The sequence below is a fragment of the Aulostomus chinensis genome, chromosome 14 (assembly GCF_037954235.1).
Source record: "Aulostomus chinensis isolate RoL2024-O1b breed Wild chromosome 14, RoL_Achi_v1.0, whole genome shotgun sequence".
NCBI lineage: Eukaryota > Metazoa > Chordata > Actinopteri > Syngnathiformes > Aulostomidae > Aulostomus > Aulostomus chinensis.
This window is the reverse complement of record NC_141333.1, coordinates 24,565,963-24,585,272: the sequence shown is the minus strand read 5'-3', so window position 1 is coordinate 24,585,272 and position 19,310 is coordinate 24,565,963. Positions and strand designations below refer to the sequence as shown.

At 44.5% G+C, this 19,310-nt stretch overlaps 1 protein-coding gene across 3 annotated transcripts in view; it reads left to right on the top strand.

Annotated features, from left to right (window-relative positions):
• herc2 (HECT and RLD domain containing E3 ubiquitin protein ligase 2) overlaps positions 1 to 19,310 on the top strand; it is a 47,958-nt gene that overhangs the window by 7,256 nt on the left and 21,392 nt on the right. For all 3 annotated transcript variants that reach the window (XM_086224914.1, XM_086224912.1, XM_086224911.1), the window contains exons 6-43: positions 1,430 to 1,530; positions 6,747 to 6,888; positions 6,976 to 7,080; positions 7,189 to 7,360; positions 7,522 to 7,695; positions 8,421 to 8,609; positions 8,712 to 8,863; positions 9,308 to 9,465; positions 9,554 to 9,667; positions 9,747 to 9,998; positions 10,081 to 10,274; positions 10,358 to 10,558; positions 10,737 to 10,965; positions 11,084 to 11,208; positions 11,658 to 11,836; positions 11,937 to 12,121; positions 12,205 to 12,360; positions 12,442 to 12,627; positions 12,784 to 12,960; positions 13,054 to 13,157; positions 13,248 to 13,398; positions 13,483 to 13,697; positions 13,784 to 13,916; positions 14,072 to 14,199; positions 14,824 to 15,019; positions 15,105 to 15,238; positions 15,531 to 15,707; positions 15,852 to 15,988; positions 16,203 to 16,354; positions 16,485 to 16,676; positions 16,792 to 16,979; positions 17,086 to 17,278; positions 17,360 to 17,542; positions 17,651 to 17,835; positions 18,184 to 18,331; positions 18,416 to 18,612; positions 18,726 to 18,956; positions 19,060 to 19,198. In XM_086224914.1, the coding sequence (XP_086081040.1) occupies positions 1,430 to 1,530; positions 6,747 to 6,888; positions 6,976 to 7,080; positions 7,189 to 7,360; positions 7,522 to 7,695; positions 8,421 to 8,609; positions 8,712 to 8,863; positions 9,308 to 9,465; positions 9,554 to 9,667; positions 9,747 to 9,998; positions 10,081 to 10,274; positions 10,358 to 10,558; positions 10,737 to 10,965; positions 11,084 to 11,208; positions 11,658 to 11,836; positions 11,937 to 12,121; positions 12,205 to 12,360; positions 12,442 to 12,627; positions 12,784 to 12,960; positions 13,054 to 13,157; positions 13,248 to 13,398; positions 13,483 to 13,697; positions 13,784 to 13,916; positions 14,072 to 14,199; positions 14,824 to 15,019; positions 15,105 to 15,238; positions 15,531 to 15,707; positions 15,852 to 15,988; positions 16,203 to 16,354; positions 16,485 to 16,676; positions 16,792 to 16,979; positions 17,086 to 17,278; positions 17,360 to 17,542; positions 17,651 to 17,835; positions 18,184 to 18,331; positions 18,416 to 18,612; positions 18,726 to 18,956; positions 19,060 to 19,198 (6,374 nt within the window). The remainder of the gene's footprint in view (positions 1 to 1,429; positions 1,531 to 6,746; positions 6,889 to 6,975; positions 7,081 to 7,188; positions 7,361 to 7,521; positions 7,696 to 8,420; positions 8,610 to 8,711; positions 8,864 to 9,307; positions 9,466 to 9,553; positions 9,668 to 9,746; positions 9,999 to 10,080; positions 10,275 to 10,357; positions 10,559 to 10,736; positions 10,966 to 11,083; positions 11,209 to 11,657; positions 11,837 to 11,936; positions 12,122 to 12,204; positions 12,361 to 12,441; positions 12,628 to 12,783; positions 12,961 to 13,053; positions 13,158 to 13,247; positions 13,399 to 13,482; positions 13,698 to 13,783; positions 13,917 to 14,071; positions 14,200 to 14,823; positions 15,020 to 15,104; positions 15,239 to 15,530; positions 15,708 to 15,851; positions 15,989 to 16,202; positions 16,355 to 16,484; positions 16,677 to 16,791; positions 16,980 to 17,085; positions 17,279 to 17,359; positions 17,543 to 17,650; positions 17,836 to 18,183; positions 18,332 to 18,415; positions 18,613 to 18,725; positions 18,957 to 19,059; positions 19,199 to 19,310) is intronic.

Sequence of the window (19,310 nt, the reverse complement as noted above, 5' to 3'; positions counted from 1 at the left end):
ATGCTGCAGTAGGAGAATGGCAGCTATACGCATACACTTCGATGCGGCTCAAGAAATACAGCTTCTATCACAGGCTATCAGAATTTTGAGTACTGAGCTTTACATTTTTTTAGCACTTACTTTTTTACATCAAGAAATATCATCTAAAAAGAAATCTTCCCTCTTATCCCTCAGGTCTATCCTGTCTTCTTTAGCTGGCTGCAAAAAAGAATGGAGTCCTCAGTTCTAGAATTAGTTCTTCGACATGCATCACAAACTGAGCTTAGAGCACATGATGTGCTGGTTGTTGGGCTGTCCCCCTGCAAACGTCTACAAAGCAGTACAGTGTTAAAGTATTACTTACAACATTGTGTCTAAAAACCTTTTTTGATGTCTCCAAAATATCGATTTGGATAAGGAAATGAACGTCCTCAACACCAAAGGACTTGTCAACAAGTAAAGTCTTGTTTGTGAGAGAGGGATGGAGAGGAGGACTAGTAATGCACAGCCGTTGCATGCAATGTTTCTGTAAGTTATTTATAACTTGCTTGCAGTGCTGTTTTGTCACTTTTCCCATGACTTGCCTGCATCTGCATCTGCATCAACAGTATTTTCTAGAAGTCCTGCCTAAACCTGCATGGACCTGGACTTGTGCATCGCTGCAGCGCAGGATAATCTGATGGAGTTCTGATGGGGGAATCTGCAAAAATCCAGTTAACAGACAATTTATAGTGACACGATTAAGCGAGTCTTACGTAAGACACTGACAGGCTCTTGCACACAATGTTACTGTGTAGACGGAGTGAAAACAGTTGAAGAAACAAAGTACTGTTAGGTCCCTCTCTGGTATTCTCAACTCACTGACTAAAAGATCTTTCATGCTTGCTTGAGATGAACCCTGCATCTTGGTGTGTTACTACACGTTGTTTCCCTGATGTAGGCCTCTTAAGCACCCTTCAGCATGCAACTTGTTTTCTTCGCATAAGCATTGGTCACTCAAACTCTACTTTTGTATCTATTTGTGTTCGATACATGTACATTTATATTTTACCCAGGATTTATTTGAAAACCTGGGGTGTGAGAACCTGTAAATTTGCTTGAAGGTTTTGCCTCAAACTTCTGGATAATCAGCCTTGTTCAGTTAAGTTGTTGCTGTTGTGTTGAGAGAGACCCTGTTTGTGACCTCCAAAATACAAACTAACCCTCCTGCTGTGTGTGTGTATTCTGAGGGAAGGGGGGTCATTGGCTAAAGGAATGACCACCCAAATAGCAAACACACAAAACTTTACTCCTTGTTTGTATTTGCTTGCACAAAGCCCCTATACTAGGTTACTTACACAAGTCTGGCAAACAGAGCAGAGACTGTTTTTTTCCAGGAATACATGCATTTTAGTTGTAATGCTTCAATGTCCTGAGTAAACTGATTGCGTGTGTGGTTTGGTTCTTACAGTCCTCGCCCAACCAGCAAAGGAGTTGAAGGCTTGGCCAGAGTTGGCTCCAGGGCAGCTCTTTCTTTTGCCTTTGCGTTCCTGCGTCGAGCCTGGAGGTCAGGTAAGAAGGCAGCGGGATGTTGACAGCAAAGACATGCTGTTTTGTATTTGTGATGATGGCGTCTGTCATGATAATGGAGCTGTGCTTAACAGCTGCTGATGAATGTGTTGCTCCATCCTTTGAGCTCATAGTAAACAACCCGACACATTTCGCAATGTGTGTTTTTAGCCTGGGCCTGTGGTGTCCACCAGCCGAAGGACTCCGGGACTTGCAGGATATAAACAGGGTACTGCTTGGCAAGAAGATTTACCCAAGATGCTTGAGATGGTCATTTTCCTTTATCGGTACTGCTGAAATATAGAGTTCCCATTATAGACACAATATTTTGCACTCAAATTTAATTATTTACTGTGTGTTTAAATTAGATAATCTGCTACTAGGGCTGGGTTATGTAACAATATATATTATACATGGACCAATTGCATTTTTCTTGACCGATTTCAATTTCCGGCTTTTTCATTAGTGGGATCTGTTGATACCAATTTTTGCAGATTATGATTTTCTGTCTATAAACAAACGACCAAATATGAAAACATAAAAAGCCACTTTTCTTCAATGGAAAATTGGATTTTCAGGATTACATAAGATACTACTCTTAGAGTTCCCCCACAACTGCTGTAGGTTAATGGACCTGAATGACTAGATAAAGTGTGTACCAGAAAGAGGTACCAATACAATTCTACTTCAAATGAGTAGCTGCATATCCAGCTTTGTCTGACATATCCTTTACTTATCGAACTAAAGCGGCTGAATCAGCAGCCAATGAAGGATGAGAGGCTGCAGGTTAGTTTTTGGCTCCAAGCTCTGCCTACTGGCTGTAGCTGCTGTCCCTTTGTTAGCTTTCTCAAACTGGGGAGCTCAACAAGGCGCTGGAGATTGAAGTGTCTGATGAGGTTTGTTGTTGAGGATGTTCTTGTTTTGCCTCCCCCAATATTTTGGCCTTACATGTTGTACCAATTGCAAGCTTGATTCAGATTTTCCAACGAGCACGACTGTGTTGCGTCCCAGGTTTTGATGCAGATCAGGTCGGTCCGCCATATCCAGCTGCCTGCCGGCTTTGCTAACTTGCTCATATTCTGCTGATTTGATTGTTGTCTCTTGATAGATAGATAGATAGATAGATAGATAGATAGATAGATAGATAGATAGATTATTCATCTCACAGAGAAATTCATAATTTCAGCAGCTTGAAAGATGGAAACACAAATAAAGTACTAAAACATATAATAAAAGATACATAGGAGGCATGCGAGGTGCAAACTATGATAAAAATGAAATAAATCTAAATCTGGCAGTTCCGACATTATAGTACAGCAGTGCAAAAAGACAGTATGTTGTTCAACCGGCAGTTTGTGCACACTTGAATAGTCGTGTGTGTGTGAGATAAAGTGTGAGGCTAGTTCAGGTCTCAGTGTTTGTTTTATCGCTCTCCCTGAGAGGTGTTGAAGAGCCTCATGCATGGGGGAGGAATGATCTCTGCAGTCTGTCTGTGGAGCAGGACAGTGACAGCAGTCTGACACTGAAGCTGCTCCTCTGCCTGCAGATGGCGCTGTGCAGTGGATGGCGACAATTGTCTATGACGGACAGGAGCCTGCTCAGTGTCTGGCACTCTGCCATGGATGTCAGGCTGCCCAGCTCTGTGCCAACATCAGAGTCTGTCTTCCTCACCAGTTTGTCCAGGCATGAAGCGTAGCTGGCCTCAGAAGTACAGGTGGCTCTGTCCTTTCCTCCACAGAGCATCTGTGATGGCAGTCCAGTCTAGTTTGTCAGCTGCAGTCCTCCATGCCCACCTTGTCTCAGAAAGCAAACTATAGAGGGTCAAGAGCGTGGCGGGTCTGTGGCCTCAGGTGTAGCAGTTGTTCCATGGTCTTTATCATGTGCGACGTCAGGGCGACCGGCCTGAAATCATTCAGCGCACCAGGATGTGGTTTCTTTGGGACTGGTATGATGCAGGATCTCTTCCACAGCTGGGGACCCCTTCTGTGTCCCAAAGTCAGGTTGAAGATGTGCTGAAGGGGGTGTCCCAGCTCCCGCGCGCAGGCCTTCAGTAGTTGAAACATTGATTTATGTGTTTCATGTACACAGAGTATGTGTTTATTTTGTGTTTTTGTGAACCTGAACTTATCTTATAGCCCAAGTGTTTAGGGAGCTTTTGAGAAAATTTAAAATATTAAGAATTTTACTGTATACTGTGATATGGTCGAACAAAATTGGGATATTACTGTAAAGCCATACTGTGCAGCCCTACCTGCTACCCACTTCTGTTGTCACAAGCTATAAATGTTGTCTGCTGGTGGATTGCCTACTTCAAGTAGGAAAATAAGTCCTTACCTCAAGTGAAGGAGTTCAAGTATCTTGGGGTCTCGAGTGAAGGGACTGTGGAGTGTGAGGTGGCCAGATAATCAGAGCAGCAGCAATGTTTCTGCGTTCACCGTATCACACTGTTGTAATGGAAAGAGAGCTGAGCTGAAATCAAACTTCTCGATCTACCGGTCAGTCTCTGTTCCTGCTCTCTCAAGTGGTTATGAAATATGGGTCATGACCACAAGAACAAGATCGCAAATATAAGTGGCTGAAATGAGTTCCAGGCACTGGCAGCTGGGAGGAGGCTGCAGGGCAAACCAAGGACCAGGTAGAGGGACAGTGTCTTTACGCTGGCCTGGGAATGCCTCGGGATACCCAAGTCACAGCAGGTGGATATGGCTGGGGAACTGGAAGTTCCCTACTGGAGCTGCTAGCGACTTCAAATATGCAGTTGAAGGTTGATTTAACTGGTAGTTGTTACCCATACTGGGGGTTCATGTCTGTTAAATTTCAAAAAATTGTGGAAAATGGTCAAAGTTACTGCCTGTTGTTGTTTAAAGGGACAGCTTCCAAACTCCTGCTTTGTCCAAAATAGATATTTGGTGATGATTTCTGACCATTTGCTGTCTCAAACTTCCTTGAGAGTTGCATCAGTCTCTCTTAAAGTATTGAGGAAAACATTTGCACAAAGATGGCCTGTATTTCAAAACTGTTTTGATTGATTGGACTGTTCTTGTCTACTTAATAAAGGGATAACCATGTATGTTAACCTCCCTTCATACCGTAGCTTTTAGCTCTGTCAGGGTTGGAGCTTGTCTAGAAAATGTAGTTAGTTTTGTCTATGTAGTGTTTTTGCTACGTTCACTGATGTGAGGTTGAGGGCCTGCTGCCTGTCCTCATAGACAGGGTGGGGTCCAAGATATGGCCTCTCCTCTGTAGCTGTTTTGTAATCTGAGCAACACACACACACACACACACACACACACACACACACACACACAAACAGAATTCAGCCTCTTATTCTCAGGCTAGCTGCATTCCAGAAATGTACTGCAGAAACACAGAAATGTAACAGTGTGTTCTTTCACCCCCCTCCTGCTAAATGAATACATACACCACCAGTCAAAAGTTTGGACACACCTTCTCATTAATGCTTTTTTCTTTATTTTTATTAGTTTCTTCATTGTAGATACACACTGAAGACATTGAGTATATGAAGCAAGATGTATGGAATTATGTAGCAAAGAAAACATTGTTAAATAGCTTTTAATGTTTTTTTTATTTTCGATTCCTCCAAGTAGCCTCCCTTGCTTTGTTGGCAGCACTGCAAACCATTGGTCTTCTCTCAGCGAGCTTCATGATGTCGTCACCTGAAATGTTTTTCACTTCTCAGGTTTGCCTTGTCAGGGTTCTTTTGTGGAATTTCTGGCCTTCTTAATGGAGTTGGGAGCATCAGTTGTGTTGTGTAGAAGTCCGGTTGGTACACAGCTGACAGCTCTGTTTGACAACTGCTTGAATTGATGTCAAGAACCAATCAGCTCAGTAAAGAGAAACGACTGTCCGTCATTACTTTAAAAACTGAAGGTCAGTCAGTCCGGAGTATTGCAAAAACTTTGGAAGTGTCCCCGAGTGCGGTCGCAAAAACGCTCACATGAGGACCGTCCCACCCGGACCCAGACCCACTGGATAAAGCGGAGGAGGAGGACAACAACGAGGAGGAGGAGGACCGTCCCAGGAAAGGAAGACCAAGAGTCTTCTCTGCTGCTGAGGATGAGTTCCTCCAAGTCACCAGCCTCAGAAATCCCAAGTTAACAGCACCTCAGATTAGAGCCCAGATGCCACACAGAGTTCTAGTAGCAGAACACCTCACATCAACTGTTCACGAGTCCAAATTTGAGGTCTTTGGTTCCACCTGCCGTGTCATCATTATACGCAGAAAAGGTGAACGGATGTCCTCTACAAGCATGGTTCCCACCAGGAAGCATGGAGGAGGAGGTGTGATGGTGTGGGGGGGCTTTGCTGGTGACACTGGTGGGAGTTTATTCAAAATTGAAGGCAACTGAACCAGCATGGCCACCACAGCGTCCTGCAGCAACATCCATCTGGTTTGCGTTTAGTTGGACCATCACTGATTTTTCAACAGGACGATGACCTCAAACACACCTCCAGGCTGTGTCAGGGCTTTGACCAAGAAGGAGAGTGATGGAGGGCTGCACCAGATGACCTGGCCTCCACAGTCACCTGACCTGAACCCAATCCAGATGTTTGTGATGAGGTGGAGCGCAGAGTGAAGGCAAAAGGACCAACAAGTGCTCAGCATCTCTGGAAACTCCTTCAAGACTGTTGAACCCTTTCAGGAGACGACCTCATGAAGCTCATGGAGAGAACGCCAAGAGTGAGCAAAGCAAAGGGGGTGTTTTGAAGAATCTAAATTATAAAGCATGTTCTGGGTTATTTCATACTTTTTTGTTTACTACAGAATTCCATGTGTGTTCATTCATAGTTTTGATTCCTTCTACAATAGTCATGAAAATAAAGGAAAACCATTCAATGAGAAGGTGTGTCCAAACTTTTGACTGGATGTGTATGTGAATTTTAGTTACTTTAGAACTGTCCGTTGTTGCCACAACAGTGAGAATTGGTTACCAGTAATGATGGTGCATTGAAGGGTGTTGTAAGTAGATACATCTCAGACTCAAATGTAGTAAAAGTTGTTCTCGACACCATTTGCTTGACTATTGTTTGTGTTTACTTCAGAATGGAACATTGTTTTGTTAGTAACAGGATATATGTCACTATGAAATAAAATCTCATTAAGCATGACAAACAAAAACTGTACACTTTTCTTTTTGCATACATTTTGCATAGTACTGCTGCCTTCTTTAAATAGTGAACGTTGTGCTTTGGGACAGGAGACGATGCAGATCTCTGCAGTGAGCTTCTTCAAGAGTCTCTGGATGCTCTACGGGGCCTTCCAGAGGCCACACTCTTCGATGAAGGAACTGTATCTTCAGTGTGGCTGGAGGTCGTTGAAAGGGCCACAAAGTTCCTCAGGTGTGTCTTTGCCACTAATCAGTTGCTGGTAACCTCACTCGTTGCAAGATGACACTATAAGTGATTCTGGTCTACTTTCTGGGCCAGTGATGTACATGGAAGTGCCAGTGCCAAAGGCAACATTCCTCTTCAGGACCAGCACCTTGCCCTGGCCATCCTCCTCGAGCTGGCTGTGCAGAGGGGCACACTCAGGTACCCAAATACCCTTACACCTGCTTATTTGTTCGTGCTGATGTCCCTTTATGTATAAACAGCCTCACTTCCTCATCAATGGGGCTTTGTTGCATCTTGTCTTCCCAGTCAGCTGCTGTCTGCTGTTCTGTTATTGCTGCGTCTGTGGGAAAGCGGCACCAGAGAGATGGACAACGAGCGCTCCACACAGGGAACTAGTGCTCCTTTGCTGCCCCTTTTGCAGCGCTTCAAGAACATACACAGCAGCAAGGAGGAATCAGTCCCTGAAGAGGAAGCAGAGGTGAAAATTAGCAGCAGTTCAGTGGATGTAGATGTTGTGTAATATCATGGAACTATAATCTACTGGAAGAAAAATTGTATTTAACTAAGGTCTATTGCACAAGTGATTCTTGGAAAACTCTTGTTTGAAAATGAGGTTAACAAGATTGTGGTGAATTACAGATTCTCACAGCTCCATTGAGTCCAAATGAGAGTTTCCTGCGCTACTTGACCTTGCCACAGGATAATGACCTGGCCATTGACCTTCGGCAAACAGCGGTGGTGATAATGGCTCACCTGGACCGCTTGGCCTCTCCCTGTAGTCCTCCACACTGCAACTCCCCCACCACACACAAGGTCAGTATAGAACAATAATGTAACTCCTCCTTCAAGTGTGCCCCTAAATTATCTTCCTTTTTTACCATCTTTTGTGCTATGTGTATATATACACGTTTGATGTGAGTCCCTGTTACTGGGACAGAAAAGTTAAATATGGACATGGATGACAAAGGCTGCACAATATCTATTTCCTCAGTACCGCCTCTATCCTTCCTAGGAACACGAGAAGGACTTTGTAAGGATATTTTCTTCTTCATTTGAACTGGCTGTCAGTATTTACGCATCAAGCGTTTGCGGTTATAATGTAACATATTCTTGCAGTTTAACAATTTTCTGCATCAAAAACAGTCATTTTAGTTTACTATAGCAGTCGTTCAGTTGCTCACTAGTAATCCTGTGAAACACTGGCTTGAGTTTTTCAACTCGGTGGCTTTCCCTGACTTGGGGTGTGTGTGTGTGTGTGTGTGTGTGTGTGTGTGTGTGTGTGTGTTAGACATCTCGAATCTGAACCTCACAGCGCAGCGGAATAAAATGAGGTTGACCCCATTCACCTCAGTGGCTCTATCACAAAGTTAACTGATGAATATGATAATGTGTTCATTATCATGCAACCACATCACATGACCACAGTATTGTAGTCGTCATTTCACTGAGCGAAGTGTCTGTTTCATAGATTTTTCTTTTGTAAAACTTGGATTGTACTCTGAAATCTGAGACATCAACATGTCTGTGACGTGTTTCAGGGAACCCTGCAGGAGGTGATCGCCTGGGGCCTGTTGGGCTGGAAGCTTTATGCCAACGTGAACGCACCCATTCAGTGTAAAGCCTTGTCCAGCCTGGGAGTCACACAGGTCGTCTGTTCAGAGAAAGGCTTCCTCATTCTGTCCAGCAGTGGTGCAGTTTACACCCAAAACTACAAGAGCACAACCCTGGTCAGTTGTGTTACTTACTGTCAATTATCTTCAGATTGAGAATGGACGATCCACCATGTTGTATAGAATAAGTTGTAAATTCACTGGCTTGTATTGCTGCAGGCTCCCATGCTTATCCATGGGCTCAGCTCCAGAAAGATCATGAAGCTCGCAGCTCATCCAGATGGGCAGCATTACATGGCCTTGTCATCCAACGGGGAGGTGTTCTCGTGGGGCTGTGGTGATGGGGGCCGCCTTGGACATGGAGACACCACGTAAGATGCGATCTGAGATGTGATTTTCCGAAGGCAGTCCAATGTTTTATATTTAATCTTTTCACATGAGAGAATAAGCTATAAATTGTGGTAGTTTACAATCTCATCTAATTCTTGATCTGAAGGTTTAACATTTTTGTTTCCTCAATGACAAGTGTTCCATTTAGAGCCATACCTCACCAAAAAAAGTGTTTTTGGCCCTTCAAGTATTCAGTAATAGGTCTCTTGAGCTCCCAAAGTTTGTTTTTTTTTTCCACAGCTGCATCACTGCTTCGTGACTCTGGAATGCAGAAAGAGCCAGCCACGTGTATTTAGCTTGACGCTTATAGTGCATAAGTGCCACCAGCTAACACCAGCAAAACTGTCCAAATTTGAATCATCCAAAATTTTTATATTTGTTGGCACTTTCTTTTTGCCGTCAGTAATGCCCTAGGTTTATTTCAGGTATCTAGAGGAGCCAACGATGATTGCAGCCTTCAATGGGAAACAGATGGGAAAGCATGTGGTCCACATTGCTTGCGGAAGCACGTACAGTGCTGCGATTACCGCTGATGGCGAGCTCTATACGTGGGGAAGAGGGAACTATGGTCGGCTGGGCCACGGTAAGCTTCCTCTGGTGTGTAGCTGCTTAAAATGATCACATCTGTGTTTAATCACTGTAAACCAAATGTCCCTTAACTTGGTTTCAAGGCTCCAGTGAGGACCAGACAACACCCATGCTGGTGACCGCGCTAAAAGGACTGAAGGTGGTGGATGTGGCGTGTGGGAGTGGTGATGCACAGACGCTCGCTGTGACAGAGAATGGTGAGAATAGGATCCAATTCAGGCAACAGACTCTAAGCTTTAAGTGTTTTTTATTTACCATCTCTGTGTGTTTCTACAGGTCAGGTTTGGTCCTGGGGGGATGGAGACTATGGTAAACTTGGTCGAGGAGGAAGTGATGGCTGCAAGACCCCCAAACTGGTAGAGAAACTGCAGGACCTGGACATAGTGAAAGTGTGCTGCGGCAGCCAGTTTTCATTGGCCCTCACCAAGGATGGCCAAGTGTACACCTGGGGAAAGGGGGATAACCAACGCCTGGGTCACGGCACTGATGAGCACGTCCGCTACCCCAAGTTGCTGGACAGCCTACAGGGTGAGTGGTAGTGTATGTAAACATTTCATCATTAGCTGTTGGACCACAAAGACGAATTCCCGTCTGTCATATTTGTTATCAGGAAAGAAAGTTGTGGATGTTGCTGTGGGGTCAACTCACTGCCTAGCGCTCACTGATGATGGAGAAGTGCACAGTTGGGGCAGCAATGATAAGCTACAACATTTTGATACACTCTTCTCGAACAAGAAGCAGCCTAAGGCACTTCCAGGGCTCAACTCCAAACACATAGTCGGTATCTCCTGTGGCCCAGGACAGGTAATATACAGAACAGTCGCTGTTAAATTGTAATTTGGTTCTAACGATAAAGATTGTTGAAACCCACTTTGTTTCGTTTTTAGAGCTTCGCCTGGTCCTCATGCTCAGAGTGGTCTGTTGGGCAGCGTGTGCCCTTTGTTGTAGACGTATGCCCCATGACCTTTGAGCAGCTTGACCTGCTCCTGCGGCAGGTCAGCGAGGGCATGGACGGCAGCTCTGACTGGCCTCCCCCACAGGAGAAGGAGTGTATGGTGGTCGCCACACTCAATCTGCTCAGGCTCCAGGTAGGCATCAATTTAAACACTAGCTTTCACAGGTTTTGTTACAGATGTTTAATTTATTTTCTCTTGTGGCAACAACAACAACACAGTTGTACCTAATTATGTCTGACAATCCAAGAATAGAGTATTTGAGCATCTGATGAAAGGTTACATCTCTGAAAATTTCCCTGTGTGCCTTCAGCTCCATGCAGCCATTAGTAACCAGGTTGACCCAGAGGAACTGGGGTTGGGGCTTGGCAGTGTGCTGCTGAACAACCTCAAACAAACTGTTGTAATGCTAGCTAGCAATGCTGGTGTGCTCAATACTGTGCAAGCAGCTGCACAAGCCGTCCTCCAGAGTGGCTGGTCAGTGCTGCTACCCACTGCTGAGGAAAGGGCAAGAGCATTGTCCTCACTTCTGCCTAATGCTGGTGAGTGCAAGTCAGTCTCTGCTCACACTGGTTAAACACAATAATGGGCACTTAATAGTCCATTATTTTGGAAGTTGGGATTCAGTCTCTTCTCTTTTTTTCTTTCTCCCCCCCCTAGCATCCGGAAATGAGATGAGTGTGACTCCAGGCCGCCGCTTCATGATTGACCTTTTGGTCAGCAGCTTAATGGCTGATGGAGGTTTGGAGTCTGCACTCAATGCGGCCATCACTGCCGAGATCCAGGTGTGTTTGTGTGTGTGTTTGCGTGTGTGCGCTACTCACCACTGTTTCCACAGCAATAAGAGCTCTTCTGTTTGGAAAATGTAGATGACAAATGAGATTCTACTCTAAATTCCTCCTGGGGAGTCCCAAGCTCTTAGGATCTAACATTCTGTGTAGATTGCTGAGCCTTAATTCTTTTCTTCAGAACTGGTCTGATCAAAACATCAAGGACATGCCAGTGAGGTTAACCACCACCTCTGAGGCACTGGAAATCATTTTTTTATATCCCTGCTAATGAAAAACTGTCAGACTTAAGATTTATTGACATTGACTGCTGCTTCACATTTTTGATCCATATTTAGTAATACAGAATAGTAGATATGAATGGTTAAACTTTCTGGCTCCACATCTCTGAAATATCCCTTCGCACTAGCTAAGGGGGTCACAGTCTTCTTTGTTTTCCATGACAGGATATTGAGGCCAAGAAGGAGGCTCAGAAAGAGAAAGAGATAGACGAGCAAGAGGCTAATGCTTCAACCATGCACCGCTGTCGCACCATGCTGGACAAAGATCTCATCAACACCGGCATTTATGAATCAGCGGGGAAACAAATCTTGCCTTTGGTGCAGCTCGTACAGCAGCTTCTGAGGTACTGGCACTCTGCCTGGATTCATTTAAGCCATGACACAAAGTATCCCTTTTTTGTGTACTGTATGCTTGCAGCAGATTGACAGATTTGATTTTTGCAGGAATATTGCATCCCAGACCATTGCAAGGCTAAAGGATATTGCTCGGCGTATTTCCAACTACTTAGAGGCAGAGCATGTGAGCAAGGAGCGTTCAGCATCTCTGGACCTGCTGCTGCGCTTCCAGAGGCTGCTGGTTAGCAAGCTCTACCTTGGTGTTAATGGCACAGAGAATGTCAATGGATACAGTAAGTTGTGCATTTCCCTTTCATTATTGTTGTGCAGAATGGTTCAGCTCCAGATCATAACAGACCCCTCTGTTATTTCACAGATCCTGAGCTTCTTGGTGTTGGTTCCCTGCTTAAAAAGTACATTGCCCTTCTGTGTACTCACATTGGAGACATCCTGCCAGTAGCCACAAGTATTGCCTCCACTGGTTGCCGCCACTTTGCTGAAGTATCTCGTGTGATTGAAGGAGATCTGACTGGTAACTGACTCCCTCTCTGAAAAGTTAGTTTGTGAATATGAAGCCTGGACTTTGAATGACATTCTCTACATTGTCTGGTAGGAGTGCTTCTGCCTGAGTTGGTGGTCTCCATCGTCCTCCTCCTCACCATAGATGCAGGCCTGATGCAGGAGACGGGTTCAATCCCTCTCCTGGCTGGTCTCTTGGAGCATCTCGACCGATTCAATAACTTGGCTCCAGGACATGAGCGAGATGATAATGAGGATCTTGGCTGGCCAGGCATCATGGGTATAAAATTTAGCTAGCTCATAGAATATCTCTCAGTGCTTTATTAGAACCAAAATTCTCAATGAAATATGTGAATCAAAATCAATTCCCAGTGCAGTTGTTTAGATGATCTTTTCTGTCTTTTTTTTTTCTTTTTTTTTTTTGGCGCTGTGGCAGGGTCGTTCTTCATGGGACAAAGTTCCAAGAACAATGAAGAGGTGTCCCTCATCCGCAAGGCTGACCTGGAGAACCACAACAAAGATGGTGGCTTCTGGACTGTCATTGATGGAAGGGTCTATGACATCAAAGACTTCCAGGCCCAGTCCCAGTCTCTCACAGGAAACAGTATATTGGGTAAAAAAAATTTAATCAAATTATTTTTATTAATCAGAATAAAGTAGACTTTCCTTCTATATCTTTGTATGTTCAATAAAATATCTCCTACAGCTCAGTTTGCAGGAGAGGACCCTGTGGTTGCTTTGGAAGCTGCATTGCAGTTTGAGGACACCAGGGAGTCCATGCAGGCCTTCTGTGTTGGCCAGTACATGGAGGTACCAACTATTGAAGTGTACTTAAGTTACAGAATTTCCTGCGTTGTAATTGTTCCGGTCTGTGATATTTCAATGATTTATCATGTACAGCCTAACCAGGAAACAGTCACCACTCCAGACCTCAGTAGTCTGTCGTCCCCGCTCATCGACACAGAGAGGAACCTGGGGCTGCTGCTGGGCCTTCACGCCTCCTACCTGGCCAAGAGCACTCCCTTATCCCCCATGGAGATTGAATGTGCCAGTATGTCATATTCATTTTTGACATGCCAGGTGTTTTGTCTTTGTAGTGGTTTCTATCTTGAGCTGTGTGGATCTTTCTGCACAGAGTGGCTCCAGTCCTCCATATTCTCTGGAGGTCTACAGACCAGTCAGATCCACTATAACTACAATGAAGAAAAGGATGAAGACCACTGCAGCTCCCTGGGAACAACCACTCCAGACAAAGCCAAACTGTACTCCCGCAGAATAACCCTCAGCGACCATGCACAACCTTTCCTGCAGGCCATTGCTGACAACAACACTCAGGACCACACTGTGAAAGTACATGAGAAACAAGACTCAAAAATGGGAGAACCCTAGTGGCCATGAAGCTAAATGTTTTTTTTTGTTTGTTTGTTTGTCTACAGGACTTCTTATGCCAAATAGAGCGTTGCTGCAAGCAGTACCATCTTATTACACCCATCACCTTCCCCCCGGAACACCCTGTGGAGGAAGTAGGCCGGCTGCTTCTCTGCTGCTTGCTCAAACATCAAGACCTTGGTAACAAAGCAACTGGCCTCATCCAGGCTGTTGGAATAGTTATTAAAAGCTCAGTTACCTTTTGAAATGCAATTATCGATCACTGCTAATTTGCAGTAATATTTTTCCTCATGCACTTTTACCGAAACTTTGTGTATAATCTCTTCCTGTCCCAGGTCATGTTGCTCTCTCGCTTGTCAGTCAATGTGCCTTGGGTGTGGACCAGGGGAAACAGAGGTCCCTCCCTAAATCTGTGATTGACGTGTGCCGCATGGTCTACCAGGCAAAGTGTTCTTTAATTAAGGTAGGATTCCTGTTGTCTAATGAATTAAGTTTAATAAAAAAGGTATGGATTTTTATAATGAAATAAGCATGCACACATAGGTAAAATGGTTCAATAGTGAGATAAAGTTGTTAATGCTCTCAGTTGTTGTTTTAAAAAGTTATTAAATATTATCAGTAATTGTGATATTTATTGAAGTAGAATAATGCAGCTGAATTTGACAAGAAAACATTGTTCCTTCTGCAACTGTTGTGAGAGTGCTTAGTAATGCAAGGGCTGCCTCCCCTTCCAGAAGCTTCCTTCTTCAGCTGTTATTAACATTTCCATGTTTCCCACATTTTGTATTGTAAACTGTTTTCTTGTCTGTACCAACATCTCCTGCACGTCTGTCCGTCCTGGGTGAGGGATCCTCCTCTGTTGCTCACCCTGAGGTTTCTCAGATTTTTCCCTGTTAAAAGGGTTTTCTATGGAGTTTTTCCTCAGTCGATGTGAGGGTCTGAGGGCAGAGGATGTTGTTATGATGCCATGTGAAGCCCTTTGAGACAAACTGGTGGTGAAAACGGGCTCTACAAATAAAATTGCCTTGCCTTGCCTAATCAAAAAGAATGGAGCTTTAAACTTGTTTTATGATCCTGTGTATTTTAGACCCACCAAGAGCAAGGTCGCTCTTACAAAGAGGTATGCGCTCCTGTCATTGAGCGTCTGCGTTTCCTGTTTAATGAGCTGCGTCCGGCTGTAAGCAACGATCTGTCCATAGTCTCTAAACTGAAGCTGCTGAGTTCTCAGCCGCGCTGGAGGAGGATTACTCAGAAACTCATCAGGGACCGCAGGAAAAAAAGAGGTGAGCTTGTCTAAACTTTTGGAAAATCTACTGCAGAGCAATAGGGACCTATATTGTTATCAACGTGGGATTATTTCCTTTTTAGTGCCTAAAAAGTCAGAATCTGCTGACATAGAAGAGCCAAAGATTGAGATTGAAGGGACCATTGAAGAAGAACTTAATGTTCACATCAGCCCAACACCAGCTGACAGGAAATCACCCACAAGCAAGACATCCAAGGTATTTGTCTTTTTATTAGAATTTCACATGTATGAAAAGTTTAGATTTGACTCACAAACTAAACAAAACACTAACAAAATGCCAATGAAGTTAATTCAGTTCCTTCCTGTAAATCAGTTGTTACAAAAACAGAACATTAAAACTCCCTTCAAGGCAGGATTGATAACAGAGCTTCTGTATTAGACTGCAAATCACCGCCCTTGTCTTGTTGTTCCACAATGCAGTTCGTATCTTGCAAGGCCAGCCCAGTAGCCAGAGTCTAACATTGCTGGATTGCCCTCTGTCATTGCAGCAGGACAAGTGGCAGCCCCTTCTCAACACGGTGGCTAATGTCCAGAAGTATCGGTGGCTGAAACACAGTGTTCAAGGTGCCTTTTCTCAGTCCAGCCTTATGGCCACTATCGTGGAATTTGCACTGAAAGAGGAGCCCTTGGATGTGGAGAAGATGAGGAAATGTCTTCTTAAACAGGTTATTGGCAAAAGATCATCACTATATTCAAATAGTCAAATGAAATAAAGATTTTTTTATTTTTTTATTTTTTGTCATCCATACAAGTGAGATTCACATGTTGAACACGTAAAAGCCTGACAGATGTTCACTGTTTCATCACAGCTGGAGAGGGCTGAGGTGAGGCTGGAAGGCATCGACACCATGCTGAAGTTAGCCTCCAAAAGCTTCCTGCTGCCATCCGTGCAGTATGCAATGTTATGTGGCTGGCAAAGGGTCATACCAGAAGGGACAAACATTGGGTATGTCAACATATTTGGATTTGTTTGGTTAAAAGGATAATAACGGTTTCTCTGAATCCTGTACTGACTTGATATCAGAGGACATCACAATAAATTCTTGTGCTCTAGATGTTCAGTATTATTAGGGAATTGTTTGCTTTCATGTGTGTATATTTCTGGCAGTAGTGGTATTTTTAGTGGCTGAGTATTCTCTTGTGTACACTCCACTTCTCAGAGAGCCTCTGTCTGACTGCCTGAAGGATGTGGATCTGATTCCTCCCTTCAACCGAATGCTTTTGGAGGTGACCTTCGGGAAGTTGTATTCATGGGCCATCCAGAACGTTCGCAACATCCTGCTTGAGGCCAGCGCTCGCTTCAAAGAGCTTGGTATGTCACATAGTCACGTATGCTTCTGTTCAGCAAGCCTTCCTAAATGCAGCAACATTGTGACATATTTTTATAAATACTTGCACTGAAACTGAAAAGTTGTTTTACCATGCGTCTGTCTTGTTACCAGGTGTGCAGCCTGTTCCCTTGCAAACCATCACTAACGAGAACCCAGCAGGGCCTAGCCTTGGCACCATTCCACAGGCACGCTTCCTTCTGGCCATGATACATATGTTGTCCCTCAAACATGGAGCCAACAGCCTTAGTCTCTTGCTGAATTCTGGGATATTGGCCCTCACACAGAGTATCCTCCGGCTTGTAGGTGAGTTCTTTGAAGCTGTGAACATTCAGGTGAAGAGAGGCAAAAAAAAAAAACACTTATCAAACAGATACAGATATTAAGGCATTTGATATGTCTGTCATCGTTGTATTACCAGGACCGAGCACAGACAGTAGCGAGGAGGATCTAAGTTTATGTGCACATGGAGGATCAGCCACAGTACTGGAGGAGTCCAGAAAGGAGACTGCCCCCACTCCACTGCCAGCGTCCGGCCCTGAGCTTGCAGCCATGATGAAAATTGGCACAAGGGTCATGCGGGGAGTCGACTGGAAATGGGGAGATCAGGTACCTGAACATATGAAACAGTTATATTGTCAGTGAATTGATGCCAGCTTTGTAATTGGCAACCAAAGCAGTATAAATATCATACGGTGCTGCATCATGTGTCTAGGATGGTCCAGCACCAGGTCTTGGCCGGGTCATCGGAGAGCTGGGAGAGGATGGCTGGATCAGGGTCCAGTGGGACACAAGCAGCACAAACTCCTACAGGATGGGAAAAGAGGGCAAGTATGATCTGAAACTGGCAGAGCCACCCCCAGCTGCCCAGCCCCCCACTGAGGATTCAGACACTGAGGATGACACTGGTCAGTTCATAGTTGTGCCTGAATACAAATCCAAGCTACTAGAATAGCATTCCACTCAGAAATTGCTTCTCTTTGTTACAGAAGGTGAACTGATGGAGAAAAGCAGCCACCCGACAGCCATGATGCTAACCAGCACAGTCAACCTTCTGAAGATGTTATCTCTGTCATCTGGTATCTATGCTGAGGTTGTGCAAACGGATGCAACACGCACTTTGTGTGGGTTGCTGAGGATGCTTGTGGAAAGTGGAGCTAATGACAAGTCTGGTAATTTAACCAACACACTGAATTTATCTGCACTCAGCATTTTTCCAAGACGACTGAATTTGTGGTTGTTGTCTAACTCTTGCTTGACCTGATTTTTTTTTTGGTCAGGTTGTCACTCTCACAGGCTTGTATCTCGGGAGCAGCACAGGAGCTGGTGCACACTGGGTTTCATACGAAGCATTGCTCTCATGCCTCAAATGTGTAGCACACTCAGCACCTCTGCATGGATTGGCTTGCTCATCCGAATTGTTGAGGGCCACCAGTCCTTCAATGCCATTACCCTGCAGAGACAGGTGGGCTACCATTGTATGCTCACTAGTTATGCTCCTGTGTGTGAGAAATTTTACGTCAGAGGTTCTGTATGGAAATATTATCAAATATAACTTAGTCAAGCTAGGTACAGTCAGTGTCTTTATAGGAGGTATATTGTTTAATTATTTTTAACCCCAGCACGTTTGGTAGTGTCCAAAAAAATCTCAAGCTGACGTTTCTCCATGAATTCTCAAGGAAGAGAGAAGTTTTGTAATTCCCACAACAAGCACAGATACTTGCAGGTTTCATGGATTCATAGAGTTGCTGAACTGAGGATGATCTCTGTGGCGTTAACATCTCCTTCTCTGGTGCATTGTGTGTGTTTTCAGATCCTGGCGTTGCGTCTCCTGCAAGCAGTGCTGCCTTCCTGGGACAAGATGGAGCGCTCTCAGGACATGAAGTTCCTAGTCGAGAAGTTGTTCAGCTTCTTGGGGAGCCTACTTAGCACCTGCTCCTCAGACCTGCCACTTCTCAGAGGTGCGTCTATAAATCAAGTGGAAATCTGAGTTTTTTTCTGTAGTTTTTCTCTGTATTTTTAAATTGCCACTTCTAAACCTGCAGAGGGTTCCCTGCGAAGGAGGAAGTCCCGCCCTCAGGCATCTCTTACAGCCACTCACAGCAGCACGCTGGCTGAGGAGATCGTTGCTGTCCTGCGTACTCTGCACTCTCTTGGCCAGTGGAACAGCCTGATAAATGAGTACATCAACACTCAGCTGAGCTTGATCGGAGATGTTATGGCAAGCTGCCAGTCTGAAGCAGTAAGAATGATTGCACTGTAATGGATACAGAATTTCTGTGTGCATTTGATTCAGACTTAAATTATAAAAGTGTGTGTATGCTAATGCTAATATGCCCCTTCTCCTAATCATAGTGTTTCTTGGAGGAATACTTTCCAGACTCTGAAGGCCCTAGAGTTGGCAGTCTGATGGCAGTGCTGGCAGTGATTGGGGGGATCGATGGTCGCCTCAGGCTGGGGGGTCAAGTCATCCATGAGGAGTACGGAGAGGGAACAGTCACTCGCATTACCCCTAAAGGACGAATTACTGTCCAGTTTCATGAGATGAGGACTTGTAGGGTTTGCTTGCTCAGCCACCTCAAACCGGTATGGAAGTGTTTGGATCATATGTGTACATACATCTAACAAATTAACTTTCTCATCAGACAAGGAAATGCTGAGTCTTGTTTTCTGGTTTCATTTTACGTAGCTGGCATCAGTATCCTTCAGTGTACAGAACCTGCCCTTCTCTGAGCCCATGTTGGCAGTTTGGGCCCAGCTAGTCAGTTTGGCTGGAAGCAAACTGGAGAAACAGCGCCTGAAGAAGTCGCTCAGTAGGGGGCTGACAGGTACAGGAACCTGACATTATATATTAATAATATAAAATATAAATCTGATTGTAATAAACGAAAGCGTTCCACATGCATCCTTTGCCGATAATGACCACAGCTAAAGGCTTGA